Here is a 19,001-nt window from a genome sequence, read left to right on the forward strand (position 1 = left end):
TCGATTTTTATGTATAAAATTAACTAAAAGTTGTAAATTAGATTCATCATTCCAAAAATTTTTTGTTAAATCAAGAATTGGAGGAATTTCTTTACTTTTAAAATAATGAATGCTAGAGAATAATTTAGAGAGCTGTAAAAACCGTTGAGACTGAAATTTTATATTATTTTGTGGCATGCCAAAAAAATGAAAAAAGTTCAAATAGACACATATATATAGATTTCAAAAGATATTAATATTCGAATAGACACAACTCTACAATGAACAGTTGCAACTTTACAAAATAAACTGTTACAATGAACAATCGCAACTTTTTGTAAAACATACAATTTAATTTTTCTACAGTTTTTTTTAGAAAATTATCCAAAAGGTAAGATTAAAAAAACACAACTTTTGGTGGTATTTATTCGGATTGCTATTATATATAGAGGAATTTCTTGACTTTTAAAAGAATGAATATTAAAAAATAATTTAGAATGTAAAAACCGTTGAGATTGAAATTTTAGTTGATTTTGTTTCATGGCCAAAAAATGAAAACAGTTCAAATAGACACATATATATATATATATATATATACATATATTTCAAAAGATACGAATGTTCTAATCAACACAACTTTATAGTGAACAGTTGTACCTTTTCATAAATAACTGTTTTATTGATCCATCACGACTTTTCAGAAAATATTCAAAATGTACGATTGAAAAAACACAATTGTTGGTCGCACGTTCCAAAAGGTACGATTGAAAAAACATAACTGTTGATCGCATTTTTTCATATTGTTATTATTATATAGATTAAACTCATTACAACTAATCCTATGTACAAATTTTGAAGGGCATTCCTTATAGCTTGTCACGTGGTATAATATTAATATTGTGCATTGTATTGTATATTGTGGTGTTATTTGAGAGAGTGTTGTTCAAGTATTACTTGCTAAATCATGTGGTATCCTTTTGAGAGATGTTGGATTAGAAGGATCAAAGATTATCATTTATCTAGAAGAAATGGTCAGCCTTGCAATTAGCCATTTCCAAGCAGTTCTTGCTCTACATTCGTTGGCTTCAATTGCAGATTTTCACTCTAGGTTTACGACCAAGCATGTCTACTTTTTCCACTGTAAAAGGAATTTGCGAAGTTGAAACATAAAAAAAAAAACTATGACATGGTAGAATAACTTCAGTTTTTATTTTGTTTAAGGGCTACAGATAAATCTTGATTTGCATTCAATTTTCTTCTTGTTAAAATCTTTACTAGAGATATCAGTTTTTAATGGTAAATGTTAAATCACAAAATAAGTGTCACTTGTTAGTTGTTATTTTGTAATTCTAAATGGCATCAATTGTTTTCAGGCAAATTGAAACCAACAAAATAAAAATGTATAAAAATGGGATAATTAATCTGTAGAACAATGGTCTGAATACTTTGTTAAGTGAATGATAATTGAAGAAGTTGGTTGCACGATTGAAGAAGTTGAAAAAATAATATTTTAAAAAACCATCAACCATTATATATATACATATATATTCAAAATACATGAGACAATACTGAGGGATAAACTAGTTACGATTTTAATATTTGTGTACACTCCCCTTCAAGTAATTTATAACTCCAAATATATATTTTCGAGAGATTGGTTAAAACTTAAAAGTTCAAGTACCCGTTTGAAACGATACAAAACAAATACAAACTTTCGTGGCCATAGAAAGTAAATTGCCTTGCCCCTCCACATAATAGCCACATAATTTGGTGAGTTTGGTGAAAATATCTTTATTTATAAAGCAACAAGAAAGGCTCATTAACTCATTGGTCCATCCCGTCAATTAGTTCATAACTCATCTGTCCGTCCCTGCAAGTTACTTCTATTTCTATATAATTTTTTTTTTTTTTGTATGAAATTTTCTATATAATTTACTTCTGTTAGAATTAGAAAGACAAAAAGTCAATTGGGAGCTCTCTCGTATGGCGTCGCTAGATTCTCATGTGTTGAAGAAGCTGGTTAGCCTTTCTTTTTCTGCTCTTTTTATTATGATCACTATGGTAAAATCGGAATCGCAATGCCAGAATTTCCAGTCAATCATCAGTTTCGGTGATTCGATTGCCGACACGGGAAACTTGCTCGGTCTCTCGGATCGTAACAATCTTTCTTTGAACGGTTTTCCACCGTACGGAGAAACTTTTTTCCACCACCCAACCGGTCGGTCCTCTGACGGCCGTCTCATCATTGACTTCATTGGTACTTCTCTTTCTTTATATGTAAAATGACACTTTGAGTTTGTGTTTTAACTCTTCACTGAATTCTTTATGTAAAATCTTTCTCTGTTTTTTTTTCTTTTTCTTGAACTGCAAGTTAGCAATTTCTAACCTTAAGTGATAGATGCTACAAATTTGTTTTTACAGCTGAATTTTTGGGGCTTCCTTATGTAACTCCTTACTTCGGATCTAAAAATGGAAACTTTCAAAAAGGAGTTAATTTTGCCGTAGGCTCAGCAACGGCATTGGAAGTTTCTTTTCTCGAGGAGAGAGGATACCATTGTCCTCACAACATTAGTTTAGGGGTTCAAGTTAAGATCTTCAAGGAGAGTTTACCAAATCTATGTGGCTTGCCATCAGGTAGTAAAGATCAGCTTTAATGGTATAATTTTAATGTTTTTTTTTTAAAGTAATTTGAACTTTGAACTCAATCATATTTGTTTTTAGACTGTAAAAATATGATTGGAAATGCTTTGATTCTCATGGGAGAGATCGGAGGGAATGATTATAACGGCCCATTCTTCCAACGCAGACCCGTTGACGAGGTCAAAGAGCTCGTTCCGTTGGTGATTAGTACTATTTCTTCTGCAATTACGGTAAATTTACTACTCACAATAACGAGTAAAACAGATTGACTAGTTTGTCAGAAACCATAATGTATTTGTTGCTTTGGGACTGTCTTGAATCCAGGAGTTGATTAGTATGGGGGGAAGAACATTTCTGGTGCCTGGAGAGTTCCCTATAGGATGCTCAGTAGCATATTTGACATTATATCAAACATCAAACATGGAAGAATACGATTCTTTTGGATGTCTCAAATGGCTGAACAAGTTTGGAGAATATCACGACGAACAGCTTCAAGCAGAACTCAAGAGACTCAGGAATCTCAACCCTCATGTCAACATCATATATGCTGACTATTACAATGCTTTGTTGCGCCTTAACCAAGAACCAACCAAATACGGTTAGCCTTCTTGATATATACCTCCACTGAATCTTTACAACCAATTTACCGATTTCGTAATAATCACGAGTTCCCAAAACAATGATATTGTCAGGATTCATAGACAAACCCTTGTCCGCTTGTTGCGGTGTAGGAGAACCGTACAACTTCAACTTTAGTACATGTTGTGGGAGTTTTGGAGTGGACTCTTGTAATGACCCTTCAAAGTATGTGGCCTGGGATGGCATTCATATGACTGAGGCTGCATACAAATTAATGGCAGATGGATTACTCAAAGGACCATATGCGAGTCCTCCTTTCAATTGGACATGCCTCAGCTCTAAGATTAAGAACAAGAATTCATTAGACACACAATCTTGTTTGATGAACAGCTGATAGTATAAATGACCAAAGAAAAATAATTGTCGTATAAATGTAACTCAATTTGAATTGATTTCTCATAATTATGTTCAAAATCTGATGTTATGTGTTATGTATGTAGTTATGTTTTGATTTTGTTCTTGGAGATAATCATCTGAACATTTCTTTGATATTTTTGTAACTACAAAAATTAATTTTTAAAGGTGAGCAAAATATTGTTATATCTCTATTAATTTCTATTTATATGTTAACAAATAGAAAATATAAGTTCAATCATCATCAAGTCACATATATGGTCATATATATCAAATATAAATATTAATTTCATTTCAATTATCTAACTACATATTACAAAAAAATAAACTAAAAATAGTAATATTGCACATTAAAAGTAGCCAATAAATTAAAATCATTAAAACACAAATATATCATAATATATAAATTACTGACTATTACTAATCCATTTCATGAAAATTATCCTACTCATGACTTGGAGATGGCTAATGTAGTTTTTAACCTGAAGATTTGAAAATGTTATCTTTATGGCAGGAACGTACATGTGTTTACATATCATAATAGCATGAAGTATATTTTTACTCAGTCTGAGCTAAATTTAAGGCAGGGACATTGGATGGAGTTGGTGGCAGATTATGATCTGGAGATAGCTTACCATCCTGATAAGGCTAATCTGGTTGCAGATGTTTTGAGTCAGGCAGGATATATGATTGCTCGAGTAATTACCCAATACACTTAACCATCAGGCAGTATATGCGGAGTCGAATCCACAAGAACCAATGGTATACTAAATATTTGCGAGACTTGTAAATAGATAAAACGGACGAATGTTTGTTTTGTTTTGTTTTGTTTTCAGGATTGTAAATAAAAATGCAAGAAATAAAACGGTTTAGCTTATGAGATTAAAACATTGAGCCTATAGGGTATTTCAGAGATCAATGATCAATGGGGAAATGAAATAAGGAATTCAATAGTTAACACATTCTAGAACATGAACACAAGATTTGACTAACCCTCTTTCAAAGTATTAATCACTAAACTTGACTACTCAATTACTAAACTTTCATTTGTAATCTCCTAATCAAATTTGCATTATCAAACAAGTTCACTAAGTTCACAATATCCCCTAACGTCAACTTTCGTAGGCTAGAGAAATATTGCTAGATTCATATTAGTTCAGGCATTATATCGAATACTTTTGATGCATAGAAAAACCTAGAATCTAGAACAAGGTGATCAGTCCTATTCTAGCACTAAGAGCATCTGAATCAAAGAACCACAAAGAAAATAGAATTCCCAAGCAACAGTTAAACCATTAAATCATTTGATCCCCTACTTAGAACCCAAAAACCCAATTAAGAGACCATATTGAATTCAATAACACAAAGAGATGAATAAGACATAACTAAAATTGATGAGATAAAATGTAAAGAGTTTAAAATTCTTCTCCAAATTTTCAAGAAGGATGAATGAATCTCTAATCTCCAGAAATGGCTCAAAAAGGTATCAAGGTGCTGAAAAAAACTCAGAAAAATAGAACGTGTCATGCTAATTAAGTTTTTAGAGTATAAATATTTTACTAAAATAAACGAAATAAAATAAAAGTAAAAATAAATAAATTCAGAAAAAGGAAAGCAGTGTCTGAATCGCAGGCAGAATGACAATAGACTTCACTAGACTTCTCCAGACTTCATAATCAAAGGTCAATTAATAATCTAATGTGTACTCAACCACGATCTAGTGGTATCGTTGTAATACTTTAGGATCGAATCCTCAGAGACCAAACAATTACACTATAAAATTATGAAGATTAAATATAGCTAAGACAATGGTAAGTTTGTAAGTGAAAGTAACTAACAAAAACTGATCAAAGCAAGTGGTTTAAATCAATGGAAAAACATCGGGTGTAGGGAATCATTAGGGAATATGATCACGAAGTTTGATAATTAGATAAAGATGCATTAAACATCGTTCTTGAACTCAAATCACGGTTGTAAAGCTAACCCGCTCTCGCAGCGTTAACTATCTTAGCAATGAATTAACTAGACTCTAAACTCTCGTTTGAATCTAACAAATCAAACAAGCATTAACAAGTTTAAGTTTGGATTTGTTCACAAAGTACCTTAACTTCAACTCTCGTTGGCTAAGGGTCACCTTGCTCACCTATGTTCTTTTCAAGCTACTCAACAACACTTTTGGTGCCCCGATAAATTAAACCTAAGATCAAAAACTAGGTAGCTAGTCTAATTTAAGCATTAAGAATAACAATATATGAAGAACAAAATAGATCAATCCCAAATCTAACACACCTATGTTAGTTAACCATAAATCTCTTTTGAAACCCTAAACCCAACTGAGAAACTACTCAGACATGAAGATACAAAAACAGCAAACTAATGATGAAGGAAGCATAACTGAATTGCAAAGATATAGATTAAAAAGGGTTCAGAGTTCTTCTCCAAATCAAGATCAAGAGTAGGAATAAATCTCCCCAAGCTTACAAGTGCTCAAAAGCTGCGTAGAATAAAACTTATCTCTCTGAAGGCCGAGTCTCTAACTTAAATACTAAAATAAAACTCTAAAAGTCGGTTTAAAACGGAAAATGAAAAGTTGCTTCGGGTACGGGACCAGTCGATCCCAAGTGAGGACCGGTCGATCCTGGGTGCTTCTTCTGCATCTGCTCCATCTGCTTGCTAGACTGATCAGTCCTCACCATATTGGCTCCAAATGAATGTTTTCATCCCAAACGTTCAGTTTCTTTCCAGAGCAACCTAAAACCTGAAAAATACTCACAAAGGACTAAAAAGACTCTAAAACACACCTTGACTCAATAAAAGACTCAAAACAAATGTAAAAAACTATGGTTAAAACTATATAAAATACAGACACATCACTTCAGCAGACTTGTCCATAAACTTCACTAGATTTTGTTTACAAACTTCACTAGACTTCTCTAGATTTCAGCAGACTTTTCCATAAACTTCACCAGACTTGTCTAGACTTCAGCGTATTTGTCTATAAACTTCACCAGATTTCTCTATACAACAGACTTGTCTACAAACTTCACTAGACTTCTCTAGACATCAACAGACTTATCTACAGACTTCACCAGACTTCTCCAGACTTGTCTAGACTTCATAATTCAGTTCAACTTGGAGATTTCCAAAAGAAACTTCCTGCTTCTTTACTTCAGTTAAGCTCTAATCCAACCAAAAGACTCCAAATCTAGCACATTGTCTCCACACATAATCGCAACTCAAGAAAAGACCAAAAAAACACAAAAGACGGATAAAGATGCGACAAATAACTCAAAACAAATACTATGCAAAGGACAAAAGATACCAAAAACACAATACTTCAACTCCCCCTACTTAGATCTTTGCTTGTCCTCAAGCAAAACAAAATCTTTGCCAAAGAAAGAGGTTTGAAAACACGAGAACTCACATATTCTTCTGGAATCATGCTCTAAAACAATTACCTACAAACCACTATCACAAAGCTCATATCAAACTGTACTAAATCGTATTTCGCCATGACCATAGCAACTTCCTTAAATCTGAAGATCATAAAGATTTGATCAATTAACTTCACAGAATTCCCAAGCAACAATTAAATCATTAAATCGTTTGATCCCCTACTTAAAACCCTAAACCCCAATTAGAAGACTACTCACACATATTGAATTCAATAACACAAAGAGATGAAGAAGACATAATTAAATTGATGAAATAAAATGCAAAAAGTTTAGAATTCTTCTCCAAATTTTCAAGAATGATGAATGAATCTCTAATCTCTAGAAATGGATTACAAAGGTATCAAGGTGCTGAAAAAAACTTAGAAAAATAGAATGTGTCCTGCTAATTAGGTTTTTGGGGGTATAAATACCTCATTAAAATAAAAGAAATATAATAAAAGTGAAAATAGTAAAATTCAGAAAAAAAAAATAAGGCTCTGGATCGCAGGCAGAATGACAACAGACTTAACTAGACTTCTCCAGACTTCAGCAGACTTGTCCATAAAATTCACCAGACTTCTCCAGACTTCTATACACTTCAGCAGACTTGTCCATAAACTTAACGAGACTTCTCTAGACTTCAGAAGACTTGTCTACAAACTTCACTAGACTTCTCTAGACATTAGCAGACTTGTCTACAGACTTCATCAGACTTCTCCAGACTCTTCTAGACTTCATGATTCAGTTTAACTTGTCTAGACTTCATAAGCCACTTCCTGCTTCTTTACTCTTGTTAAGCTCGAATCCAACCAAAAGACTCCAAACCTAGCACATCGTCTCCACACATAATCACAACTCAAGAAAGACCAAAAAAACACAAAAGACGGACAAAGATGCGACAAATGACTCAAAAACTAATACTAAATATAGGAAAAAGATACCAAAAACACAATACATCATGGTGGGTGAGATTAGTGCATTGAGTCTGTGTGATATTTCACAGGAGCCTTTGGATTTGGAGGCAGCTGATCGAGCAGACCTTCTAAGCAGAGTGCGGTTGGCTCAGGAGAAGGATGAAGGCTGGTGAATGCTTCGAGAGATGTTGATTTGGAGTATCAGGTCTCCGCCAATGGTACCATTCTTGTGCATAGTTGGATTTGTGTGCCCAATATGAGGAGTTGAGGCGTGAGATTCTGAGGAAGGCTCATACGAGCATGTTCTCTATTCATCAAAGAGAGACTAAGATGTATCGTGAACTCAAGCGGTATTATCATTATGTCAGGATGAAGAAGGATGTAGCTAGTTGGGTTGCAAAGTGCGATGTCTTCCAACTAGTGAAAGCTGAGCATCAGGTTCTGAGTGGCTTGTTGTAGAGTTTACCCATTCCGGAGTGGAAGTGGGACATGATCACTATAGATTTCATGGTAGGATTGCCAGTGTCTAGGGCTTTTGATGTGATTCGGGACATTGTGGAATGGTTGGCTAAGTCTGCAGATTTTATGGCCATTAAGAAGACCGATAGAACGACGGTTTTGGCTAAGAAATACGTGAAAGAGATAGTCAGATTGTATGGGATGTCGGTGAGTATTGTGTCTGATAGAGATTCCAAGTTCACTTCAGTGTTTTGGAGGACGTTTCAGGCAGAGATGGGCAATAAAGTGCATATGAATACAACATATCATCCTCAGACAGATGGGCAGTTGGAGAAGATCAGAGATGTTGTCATGGGTAAAAAAATCCGACCCAACCTGAAACCGAATTAAACCCGCCCATCAAAAACCCAAACTCAAAAAACCCAACTGGGTTTTAAATCTAATAGGTAAATCCGAAAAAACCCACTAAATTCTGGGTAACTTGTGGATACCCGAATTTTTATCTCAGTTTTGTTTTGTTTTTTTTTTCTGGATTTATATGTATTTGTTAGTTATATTATATATATTCATCTAAAATTTTCTAGATATTCATTCACGCATTGAAAAAAACAAAATCATTCACGCATTGAAAAAAACAATGTGAATGATTTACCCATTTCGGAGTGGGTACCCACTATATTCATCTAAAATTTTCTAGATATATTCATGATGCGTGAATTTTGTTTGTTATATTATATATATATATCAGCTTTAACGATTTAATGATATATAAAACAATAAATTGGAAATCACAAAATAAACACAATTCACCATTTTAGCTAAATAAAACATTGATTTACATACACATCCAAAAAAAGGAAAAAAACAAAAAATAAAAAGAAAAAAAACTGAATGATACCATTGATCCTACGGAAAGCTGAAGAATCAATCATCGTCAAAAAAATACAAAAAAAAGCTGAAGAATCAATCATACAGTAGAAAATAATTTGACAATTTCGAGTAAGTACAACAATCAAATCCCATCGATAGCTAAAACCAAAAAAAGTCAAACCCATCTTCACAGCTCTAATAGCCGATTCAAGATAAACCAGGAGCACTGCTTCTAAATTCCAGAAAATATCAAAACATGAACAACATCAAACTAAACTGGAATTATCAAATTTCATTTTCTTTTCAGTTAAAGTTTTCAAATCTGAAACCAAACGAGATCTCACAAAATTAAAAATTCACGCATAAACAAACAAAATCAATTGGGTTATGGTTCAGGGTTCGTGTTTTGATTTTCTAGAGGGAAAAAATATAAAATTTTGTGATTCTTAAAGGGTAAGAGAAAAAATCCGATGGGTACCCATATTCCTATAGGGTAAACCCGTGTAAGACTCTGTAGTTTCGGGTACCCGTCCGTTTTAAACCCATATTTTTTTACTGAAAAAACAGGTCTGCATATCCAACATTATACCTGGGTTCCGGGTACCCAATAGGTTTTAACCCACTTTTAATATCCCTAGAGAAGATGATTCAGACTTTGGAGGATTTGTTGAGGATGTGTGTGCTAGATTGTGGTGGTCATTGGACTAATCATCTGAGCTTGGTAAAGTTTGCTTACAACAATAACTACCATACGAGTATCGGGATGGCTCCTTATGAGGCATTGTATGGGAGACTGTAGGGTATCGGTAGACACCATCAGTTGTTCGGTTCAGCCGGTTTGGTTTTAAATTATCGGATCAAAGCTGTTGGGTTTTGGTAAGCCCTAAACCGTGTTATTTAAGTGGAAAGTTGATGTGAGAGTTCAGCAACCGTTCATTTGTCGTTTCTAGAGAGATAGAAAACAGAGAAAAGTTGATTGTGAGTTCTTGTGAGTTTTTGGTGAGTTTTGTGCCTTTTCTTGAGAGATCCTTCTTGTGGAGTGGTGATCAGAGGCTAGGAACATGGGAGACTTGTTGTTGTGTTGGAATCGTCGTATTTCCTGATTTTGTGTCTTCCGTGGCTTGGTTCCACTCTTGGGAATGTCTTGGACGCGTGTAGGTGTTTGGAGGCGGAAATGAGAGATGGAGATCGATGCTCGGCATAGGTGTCGATCGACACCAATGCAAGGACGGCGCGGAAATCCTAGCAAGTGTCGATCGATACCATTTGGAGGTCTCGATCAACACAAACTAGGATTTTCTGGAGATTTCGAGCAGGTTTCGCTCGACACCACTTGAGTGTTGGTCGACACCAGGTGGCCAGTGTCTGTCGATACCTTCCTCAACAGGCGGCTGATGCTTTGTTTCCTTTATATATTGCTCGGTTTGTTGTTTGTTTGTTAATTGTAACATTTAGAAATCTCAATTGTTTGTGTGTATAGACTTGTAGATGTGTGGATTGCCTCACTGAATATTTATGATAATATTCATTTATCTCAATTGTTGTTTGTGGACCTGTAGTGCAGATAAAATCAAAGTATTGATTACTATGTATATGGGTTTATTTCTCAGTTTATATTATTCTATAATGAATATTAGTTTAATTTAGGTTTTAAAAAATATATGAGATACCAAATTAACATTAATTTTCTCAGTTTATTTAAAAATATTTTAAAATTTGACTTATTTTTTTTGTTTTCAAGTAAGTAATCATAAATAAACGTTAAACTATGAAATTAGAAATGCAAAATAAATATTAAAAATTAAGATTACTTTTTAATTTTCATAACTAATAAATTCATCAAAATGATAAAAATAAAGACTTCAAAGATACATTGATTAAAGTCAATGCAATTATTAAATAAACTGATACAAATAAGTAGCGGCGGATAATAACTTAGTAAATTTAAATAAAACAAAATTAAAAAAGAAGAGAGAGAGACCAAGAAATAAGTCCTGGTTCACACGTTGTGAGAAATAAGTCCTCTCCTGTAGGAGGAAGTGATAAATGGAGCTTTTGGGGTCGTGCTTAGGAGACATGTCTTTTATATTCCGAAATCACAAAGCAAATTATGGTAATTATGTGAACTAGAAGTTCATGTGACATCTACGTAGGATTGAAGCCTTGAGCTCCACCACCTCCAACTTATGATCCTCTTCCGTTGCATTTTTCCAGTCATTATCCTGAACATAATCGTATCAAATAAGATAATATAGATTTACCGACAAGAAAGTAAAAAGAGGATATAGCTAAATGGAGAAGATTTACCCAGCACAAAGCGCACTCTGGGTGTATCATAGAGCCACATAGTTTGCATATATAACCAGGATGCCCAGGATCAACAGCCTTAAGACAGATCTCACAGTAGTGGTTAACCGCTTCTGACACCAACATGTACAGTATAGTCAAAGCGTGCTCGTGTACTCTGTGCCTGACAGAGTTTGGTAACCCAAGGCACTCCCCATGGCGGTAAAACTTGCACTTGACGCAACCATAGAAGTATTTAGTGCATGCTTTACCACAACCACTGCATGCTATAACATCACTATCCCTCATCTTTGTATTATCCTCAAATGAAGCCATGAAATGATGAAGATTGTGCTCGTGAATGTCGGTAAGCTTCAACGATGCTTCCACTGATTTTGTACAGTTCACATGGAAATAGACATCCTTGCATTCATTGCACTTGTAGCTGTAAGAATTGATGTTTTCTCCGCAGCTAAGACAGCGAGATCCTGGTGTAACATTCCTATGGATATGAAGAGAATGATAATGAAGCGGGTGATCCACTTTTCCTTCAACTTCAAGACACTCTATATGATATGTCTCTTCACATGTTAAGCATGACGGTGATTTCCCATAAAGCTCCTCGCCGCAGACACTGCAAAGGTTTTGCTTTGATACTGTACCAAGAAACTCAACCAAGTTATGTCCCTGCATACATTTTCCTTCCCAGTTTATATATTTGGGCTCTGGCCGTGTGTCCCGCGTGAGGCATTCCATATGAATAACATAATCGCAGGTTCGGCAGAAGAGATTGAACCCACAAATTTTTTTCGTGCAGAGATCACATTTCATCTCTTCCAAAGGAGGTTGTGGTAGGAGAGTCAAAGGGTGATTCTTGTGAAACCGACTCTTTAAACGTTGTGCTACTTCTGCACATTCGTCATGAGCTACAAATTCACATTTCTCGCATTTATATGCTTGTCCAAGTCCTCCTTGCTTGCAAATAGTGCAAGTTGTGGCATGAGGATTACCACTCAAGTCGCAGGATGTTAAGAGATGAGTATGTTTTATATCATCAATCTGCATTATATAAGAAACATTAAACTAGATGAAACTTCCCTAAACCAAAATCAATATGGAAAAATATTAAAATTTTATACCATAAGTTTGTGTTCACTAGATTTCACTCCTGTTGATGTTGTTGCGTCCTCACTACCGATGTAAATATCCTTCAAATATTTTATAGTTGGTTTTTCCTGCATTTAGTTGTCCGTTATTCTATCAATTAACATGGAGCTAAAACAAGTTAAGATTTAAGAATATATTTTGTTTAGATATTAGTATCATAAAGAATATAATAGAACAAGAAGTAATAAATAATTTTTTAGACCTTGGGGAGAATGCATTCGATGTGTGCCTGGAAACAACAATCACAAGAATAAGCATAGCTCCCAACGTTTATAATGGTCTCACAGACATCACAATACTCGTATCCCTCTGTTGTGAACAATTTGTACTGAACGGGATGCGTGTGACATGACTTACGGAAGACAAAATCGGGTATCTTGAGACACTCGAAATGGAAGTTAGAATTGCATTCGATGCACCAGTAGTAACAATTCTTCCATATCTTTTGAGGCTCATGGCATATATTACATGGTTTCTCCGTGGTGATGGCTCGTGCAGCATTACGCTGCACGTAGACCAACTCATGGTCATGAGTCTCGAACTTACAAGATCGTAACAAAGAATCAGCGCATCCCATGTGAAGGTAGAAATTACACCTCAGACAGCCAAAAGGGACACCAGAGATCAGTTCTTGACATGCGTTGCACTGAGTCTTGCGCTCTCTGTGTTGCATATAGTTGAGGCGTTTGAGAGGGTGTTCCGCGTGCACTGGATGTTGAATCTCACTTGGAAGATCAAGACATTGTGCATGTGCAAAGCAAAGACAGTAGACACAGCCGTAGCACTGATTTGTCTCCGAATACGGACGCTCGCATATGAAGCAAGAGCCGCTACCATTGGACCCACGAGGCCAACAACGAGCTAGGACATGCCTGTGACTATAATGGTAAGTTACATTTGCATCCCAAAGATTAGTTAAATCCTTGGACACACACTCAAGATCGATCTTGATTTGACAGATTTTACATTCATAGTAAGATCCAGAAGAGACAGACCCACATCCACAGCAAATGAAACAGCCCGGCTTTTGACCAGGCTGACGAGGATGGAACTCGAGGGTATGTTTTGGGTGCAGCTTGTGTCGCAGCTCGGGAGTCAACTTAGAACAAAGCTTACATAGATCTAACTTACAGGAGTGACAAGTGTAATGGATCAAGGTTTGTCTCTCGCACAAGCTACAACTTCCTTCTTCCGCATCTTTGGCTTCTGTTAAGCTTGAGGGGCAGTTATGGGAGAAATGCTGAAACGTTTCCATTAATGTTTTGTGTGTGTCACTGTAAGGAAGAGGAGAAACAGTGGAAGACATAGCCAAGAGATAAGAAGGATCAGAAGGGTTTATCCTCAAAAGACTCCGAAGTCAACCTAAGATAATGTGGATCTAGATTTCAGTTCATAGGTGAAACAAAATATTTTAATACCTTATCAAAATAGGACAAACACAACAAAAAAAATTTATAACTTATCCAGCTACCATCTTCCTGTCATATATAATCATTTGCTATATACAAATTCTCGAAAGGAATCCTTTGACTTTTTATGGGTTGTCATCCATTTTTTCCGCTATATTTAAATACAAATTCTTATATATCATTATCGTTATATACTTGCTTTGAAGAAGATATTGTATTTTTCGTCCCATACTTATGGCGCCGTGGGCAATATAACCCAGGGCCACAGCAGTTCATTTAACAAATGTTGTTGTAATTCATATGCAGGCACTACAAGAAAAACGGAGACTCTGGTTAGAAACATAGAAAACGTATAAAAACATGGGTTTTCTATCATTTTCCTACAAAAATTATTTGTACAAAATAGTTTGTAGGGAATTTTTATAAAAAAAGAATTGGTAAAAATTTCGTTGAAAATAATGAAATAAATAGAAGAAAATTTTTGGTTTTACCATTTCGTTATTTAAAAGATCATACGAGAAGAAAAAAAAAGAACATATAAGTTTCCTACAAATTTAATAAAAGATACAGTTGGTAGAGAATTGAGGAGGTGAAGTTTGTTGATTGAATCTCGCATTATTTTTTTGGTAGAAGTCACCAGAGATAATGCACGAAAGTAATAAAAAGATAAAAATGTAAGCTAAAAAAAAAACTGAGACTTAAGAAACTATGATTGAAAGAAAAAATTGCCAACTTTATTTAAATGATGATTCGAAATTATATATCTTAATATCTACATTTTGCAAGTTTATGTAATGTTCATGGTTATTTTTTCAATTATCAATTATGTATAGAAATTATTAATATTTTATATATAATTTCAAGATTGCAAATCATTTAATATTTATGCTTTTTTTTTTAACAACAAAAGAATTGACTCAAACAATTGGGAGAAGAACAGTTAACATATGTAACCACATGCGGTTGAGTACAAACTTGTCGTGCTAATCGATCCGCAAGTACATTTGTATTTCTAGAGATCAAAGTCAATAAGAAACTTGAAAATTCCTCCATATCCACCTTGATGTCGTCGAGATAGGCAGAGAAAACCGGCCAGTCAGCCGATGAAGACACCATCTTCACAAAATCCAAGCAGTCAGTGAGAAAAGCTACATCTCTGAAATCATGTCCGATCATACATCGCAAAGCCCACACAAAGGCTTCAACCTCAGCATGAAGTGGTGAGAGGCTTCGCCGAAAGTTTGAGGCACCCATCAGCGGAGGAGAATCTTGGGACGACATACACACCCAGCCTGCACCTGCAAACTTGTCTGTGTCCTTCCAAGAACCATCAACAAAACAACAGAATCCAATATACACAGTAGGAAGAGAAACACATTCCCGCACCAACCGAGATTCAGAGCGCGTTGGAGCCGTAATACCCTCCTCGTCCTCAACCTGAGCCACAAACCAGGCCGTTGCCTCACTTTCCGCCAACCGCGCTATCTCGCCGGCCTTTTCACCCATTTTTGAATACCTTCGCATTTTGCGCTTCCAAATGTACCACATTAGCCAAGGAAAAGCTACAACCTGAGCACCTGGGTTTTGTGCCCCAAGAAAATGATCCAAATTTGCAAACACCGAGGCTGTGGAAAATCCAATTGTGCCCGTTGGGAAATTGGAAAGAGCCCAGGCCGATCTTGCGGGCGGGCACTCAAAGAGGGCATGATTTACAGTTTCGAGGGGAAAACCACACCTCGAACATTCCAAATCACAGGAAATTCCTGGCGACTTAAGTTCACCGTGGCCGAAAGACAACCAAAAAGTACTTGCCACATGCAATGCTGGATTTTTTGGGGACACTTGACTTTCCAAACATTAGCCTTTAAAGAAACATTATCAGGACCACAGACCACCGGCGCAAGTCCAGGAGGAAACGCCATCCGAGCCATATGATACCCTGATTTAACCGTATCCTTTCCCGATTTAGTAAAATGCCAACCTAGGGAATTGCTCTGCGGAGTAATACTCAGAGGTATAGCCCTGACCAAAGCAACATCAATAGGTTCGAAATGGTCAGCTAGCTGATCCATCCGCCATGTGTTAGAACTACGATCAATAAGATCATTAATTTGGAGTAAGGGATCCTTAAAAGAATCCTTACTTGACGCTGGTATCGGAAATTGAGCTGAAACCCAGGGATCTGTATAGACAGAAATAGTATCCCCAGAGCCAACCCGTTTAATAAGCCCTTTACTTACCAGAGATATAGCGGAAACAATACTTCTCCAACCATAAGATGGAGAGTAAGATTTAATTGGATCCATAAGATCTAGCACTCATAAGTTTGGACGTTATAGTTTTTGGAATCCGAAAACAGGACATCACAAACGTCAGAACATCAGTGGCCACTGATTTTGGAATCCGAAAACAGGACATTACAAATGTCGGAACAGCAGTGGCCACTGAGTTTATCATCACTTCTTTCCCCCCCTTCGAAAAAACTTTTGCCAACCAACCAGTAGTACGGCCCTGGAGCTTATCCCGAACAAAAGAGAAAACCTTCGTCTTTGAGCCCCCTAAACTTTTGGGGATTCCCAAGTACGACAACATACCACCTAAATTAGTAATACCAAGAATCGACTGCATCTCCAATTTTGTGTCCTCCGAAACCTTGTGGCCAAATTGGAGTGAGGATTTGTTAAAATTGATCAGTTGACCTGATGCCGCTTCATAGTTCTTCAGGACCGCTAAAATCGCCCCACATTCGTCCTTAGTAGTTTTACAAAAAAACAGACTATCATCCGCAAAAAGAAGATGATTGATAGGAGGGCATTGATTTGCCACCTTTATGCCTGTGATCAATTTATCCATCTCCGCCTTCCAAAAATTGGCAATAAGCACCTCCGTACATAAAATAAACAAAAAGACGACAAGGGATCCCCCTGCCTCAAACCCCGGGCCAGTTGAATGAGCCCATTCGGTTGCCCATTCAGTAACATCCTATACTCCACCGATGTAACACAATCAATAATCCAGAAAATCCATCGCTCCGAAAACCCCATTTTCCTTAGTACCTGCTCCACAAAAACCCATTCGACGCGATCATACGCCTTACTCATATCTGTTTTTATGGCCATAAATTTTGATTTGTAAGATTGATTAGTCTGGAGCCCACGAAACATTTCTTAAGCAATTAAAATATTATCTGAAATCAAGCGGCCTGTGACAAAAGCAGATTGAGTTTCCGAAATAAGAGCTGGTAGAACCTGTTTTAACCTTTGACATAAGATTTTGGATATGATTTTGTATCCCACATTACAAAAGCTGATCGGTCGTAGCTCCGCCATCCGAGTTGGTTTTGCCACTTTAGAAATTAAACAAATATGCGTTGTCTTCAACCGCTTGTCAAAAGAACCCTGCTCAAAGAACGAATTCACCAGATGAAGCAAATCCGTCTTCACCACATTCCATGCCTTTTGGAAAAATAACGCTGTCATCCCATCTGGTCCTGGAGCTTTATCGGGGTGCATCATAAATAAAGCAGCTCTGACCTCTTTTTCCTTAGTGGGGCCGGTCAGACGGACATTAACCTCCTCCGTAATCACCGTATTAACTTCCTTGAGAATGTCATCACAATTAGCCGGATTAATTGTAGAGAACAAATCCTCAAAATAAGACATCGCTGTCTCACGAATCACATCGTCATCCGTACATCAGTTTTATCAAAGAGTCCTACTATTCTATTTTGAACCATGCGTTGCTTTGTCTGGGCATGGAAATACTTGGAATTCCTATCATCCACCCACATCCATCTGTTCCGACTCTTCTAATATCAATAAATTTCTTCATCACGATAAGCCTCCCTCAATTGTGAAGTCAACTCTGTAATCTCTTCCGGTGAGGTTGCATCATCCGCCTCGTAAGAAGCTCAATTGTTTATGCTTTCATAATTCTTAAAATAAACAAATATAATCATAATAGATTACTATAATGATTTTAAAACAGTTTATTGTTATTATTTTAGAAGTTTTACAGTTGAATGCATGAGAATAAAAATAAAAGAGTTTCGGTCCAATTTCTTCATGAGGCCCAAACACACATACTTTGGAACCTAATCATAAACAGTCCATTACATTCCTTAGCTCACTTTCTACAATAATAGACAAGCCTCATTCTGCTATATAAAACTAGCATTAGACATACACAAATACCCCTTTCACATACTATGTTCTTGAAAGCAAAATCCGTCTTAGTGTCCACTCTTCCGTGATTTCAGCATGTTCGGATGGTTCATGGTTGTATTTGTATATCCCATATGTCCTCACTACCCAACTATTACTCCATACATAACTCTTTTTTTTGTATCAATGTTAAATAACTCCATACATAACTTCCTTGACTATTTAGACCTTTTTCATCTCGTCCCACTAAGCTTTTCCAGAGTTTGAAAGTTATGTGTGGAGGTTTCAGCTCGTCCCCAAACTGTAAGTGAATGCCTTTTCTGTTGTTACTCAAATTACTAGTGTATCTTTTCTTCTACGGACGATCTGTATAGTGTATTACATATTTGACTCTCCTATTTTTTTTGTACTTTTAAATATCAATTTGAATCATCGTCATTTGCATTGTATATTATAGAATATTTCCTCAGCTACAATAAGATTAATTTTCACAGAACTCGCGTCACACATTTAGTAATGCACTAATGCTGTATGCAATACTTTTAATTCAAAAAGTTATCTTGCATATATATAAAATACATTTAAATAATAACTTGTCACCGGGGAGAATGACAAAGCATGGGTGTGAGAAACAAACTCTCAAGCAAATTATGATATATATATATATATATATATATATATATATAT

The 19,001-nt window shown here is 35.8% G+C and overlaps 2 protein-coding genes across 2 annotated transcripts; one reads left to right on the forward strand and one right to left on the reverse strand.

Moving 5' to 3' along the window:
• On the forward strand, window positions 1,824-3,749 carry LOC104719419 (GDSL esterase/lipase At1g31550-like). The gene is made up of 5 exons (XM_010437352.1): window positions 1,824-2,236; window positions 2,401-2,613; window positions 2,701-2,849; window positions 2,944-3,217; window positions 3,312-3,749. The coding sequence occupies exons 1-5, from the start codon at window positions 1,963-1,965 to the stop codon at window positions 3,590-3,592; spliced, it is 1,191 nt and encodes a 396-aa protein (XP_010435654.1). The 5' UTR covers window positions 1,824-1,962; the 3' UTR covers window positions 3,593-3,749.
• LOC104719426 lies at window positions 11,113-14,062 on the reverse strand. Its single transcript, XM_010437364.2, has 4 exons — window positions 12,945-14,062; window positions 12,715-12,810; window positions 11,597-12,634; window positions 11,113-11,511 (listed from the first exon to the last, which is right to left on the reverse strand). Exons 1-4 carry the CDS (start codon window positions 14,046-14,048, stop codon window positions 11,416-11,418), a joined length of 2,334 nt encoding a protein of 777 aa, XP_010435666.1. The 5' UTR covers window positions 14,049-14,062; the 3' UTR covers window positions 11,113-11,415.

This window comes from Camelina sativa, chromosome 2 (assembly GCF_000633955.1).
Source record: "Camelina sativa cultivar DH55 chromosome 2, Cs, whole genome shotgun sequence".
Taxonomy (NCBI): domain Eukaryota; kingdom Viridiplantae; phylum Streptophyta; class Magnoliopsida; order Brassicales; family Brassicaceae; genus Camelina; species Camelina sativa.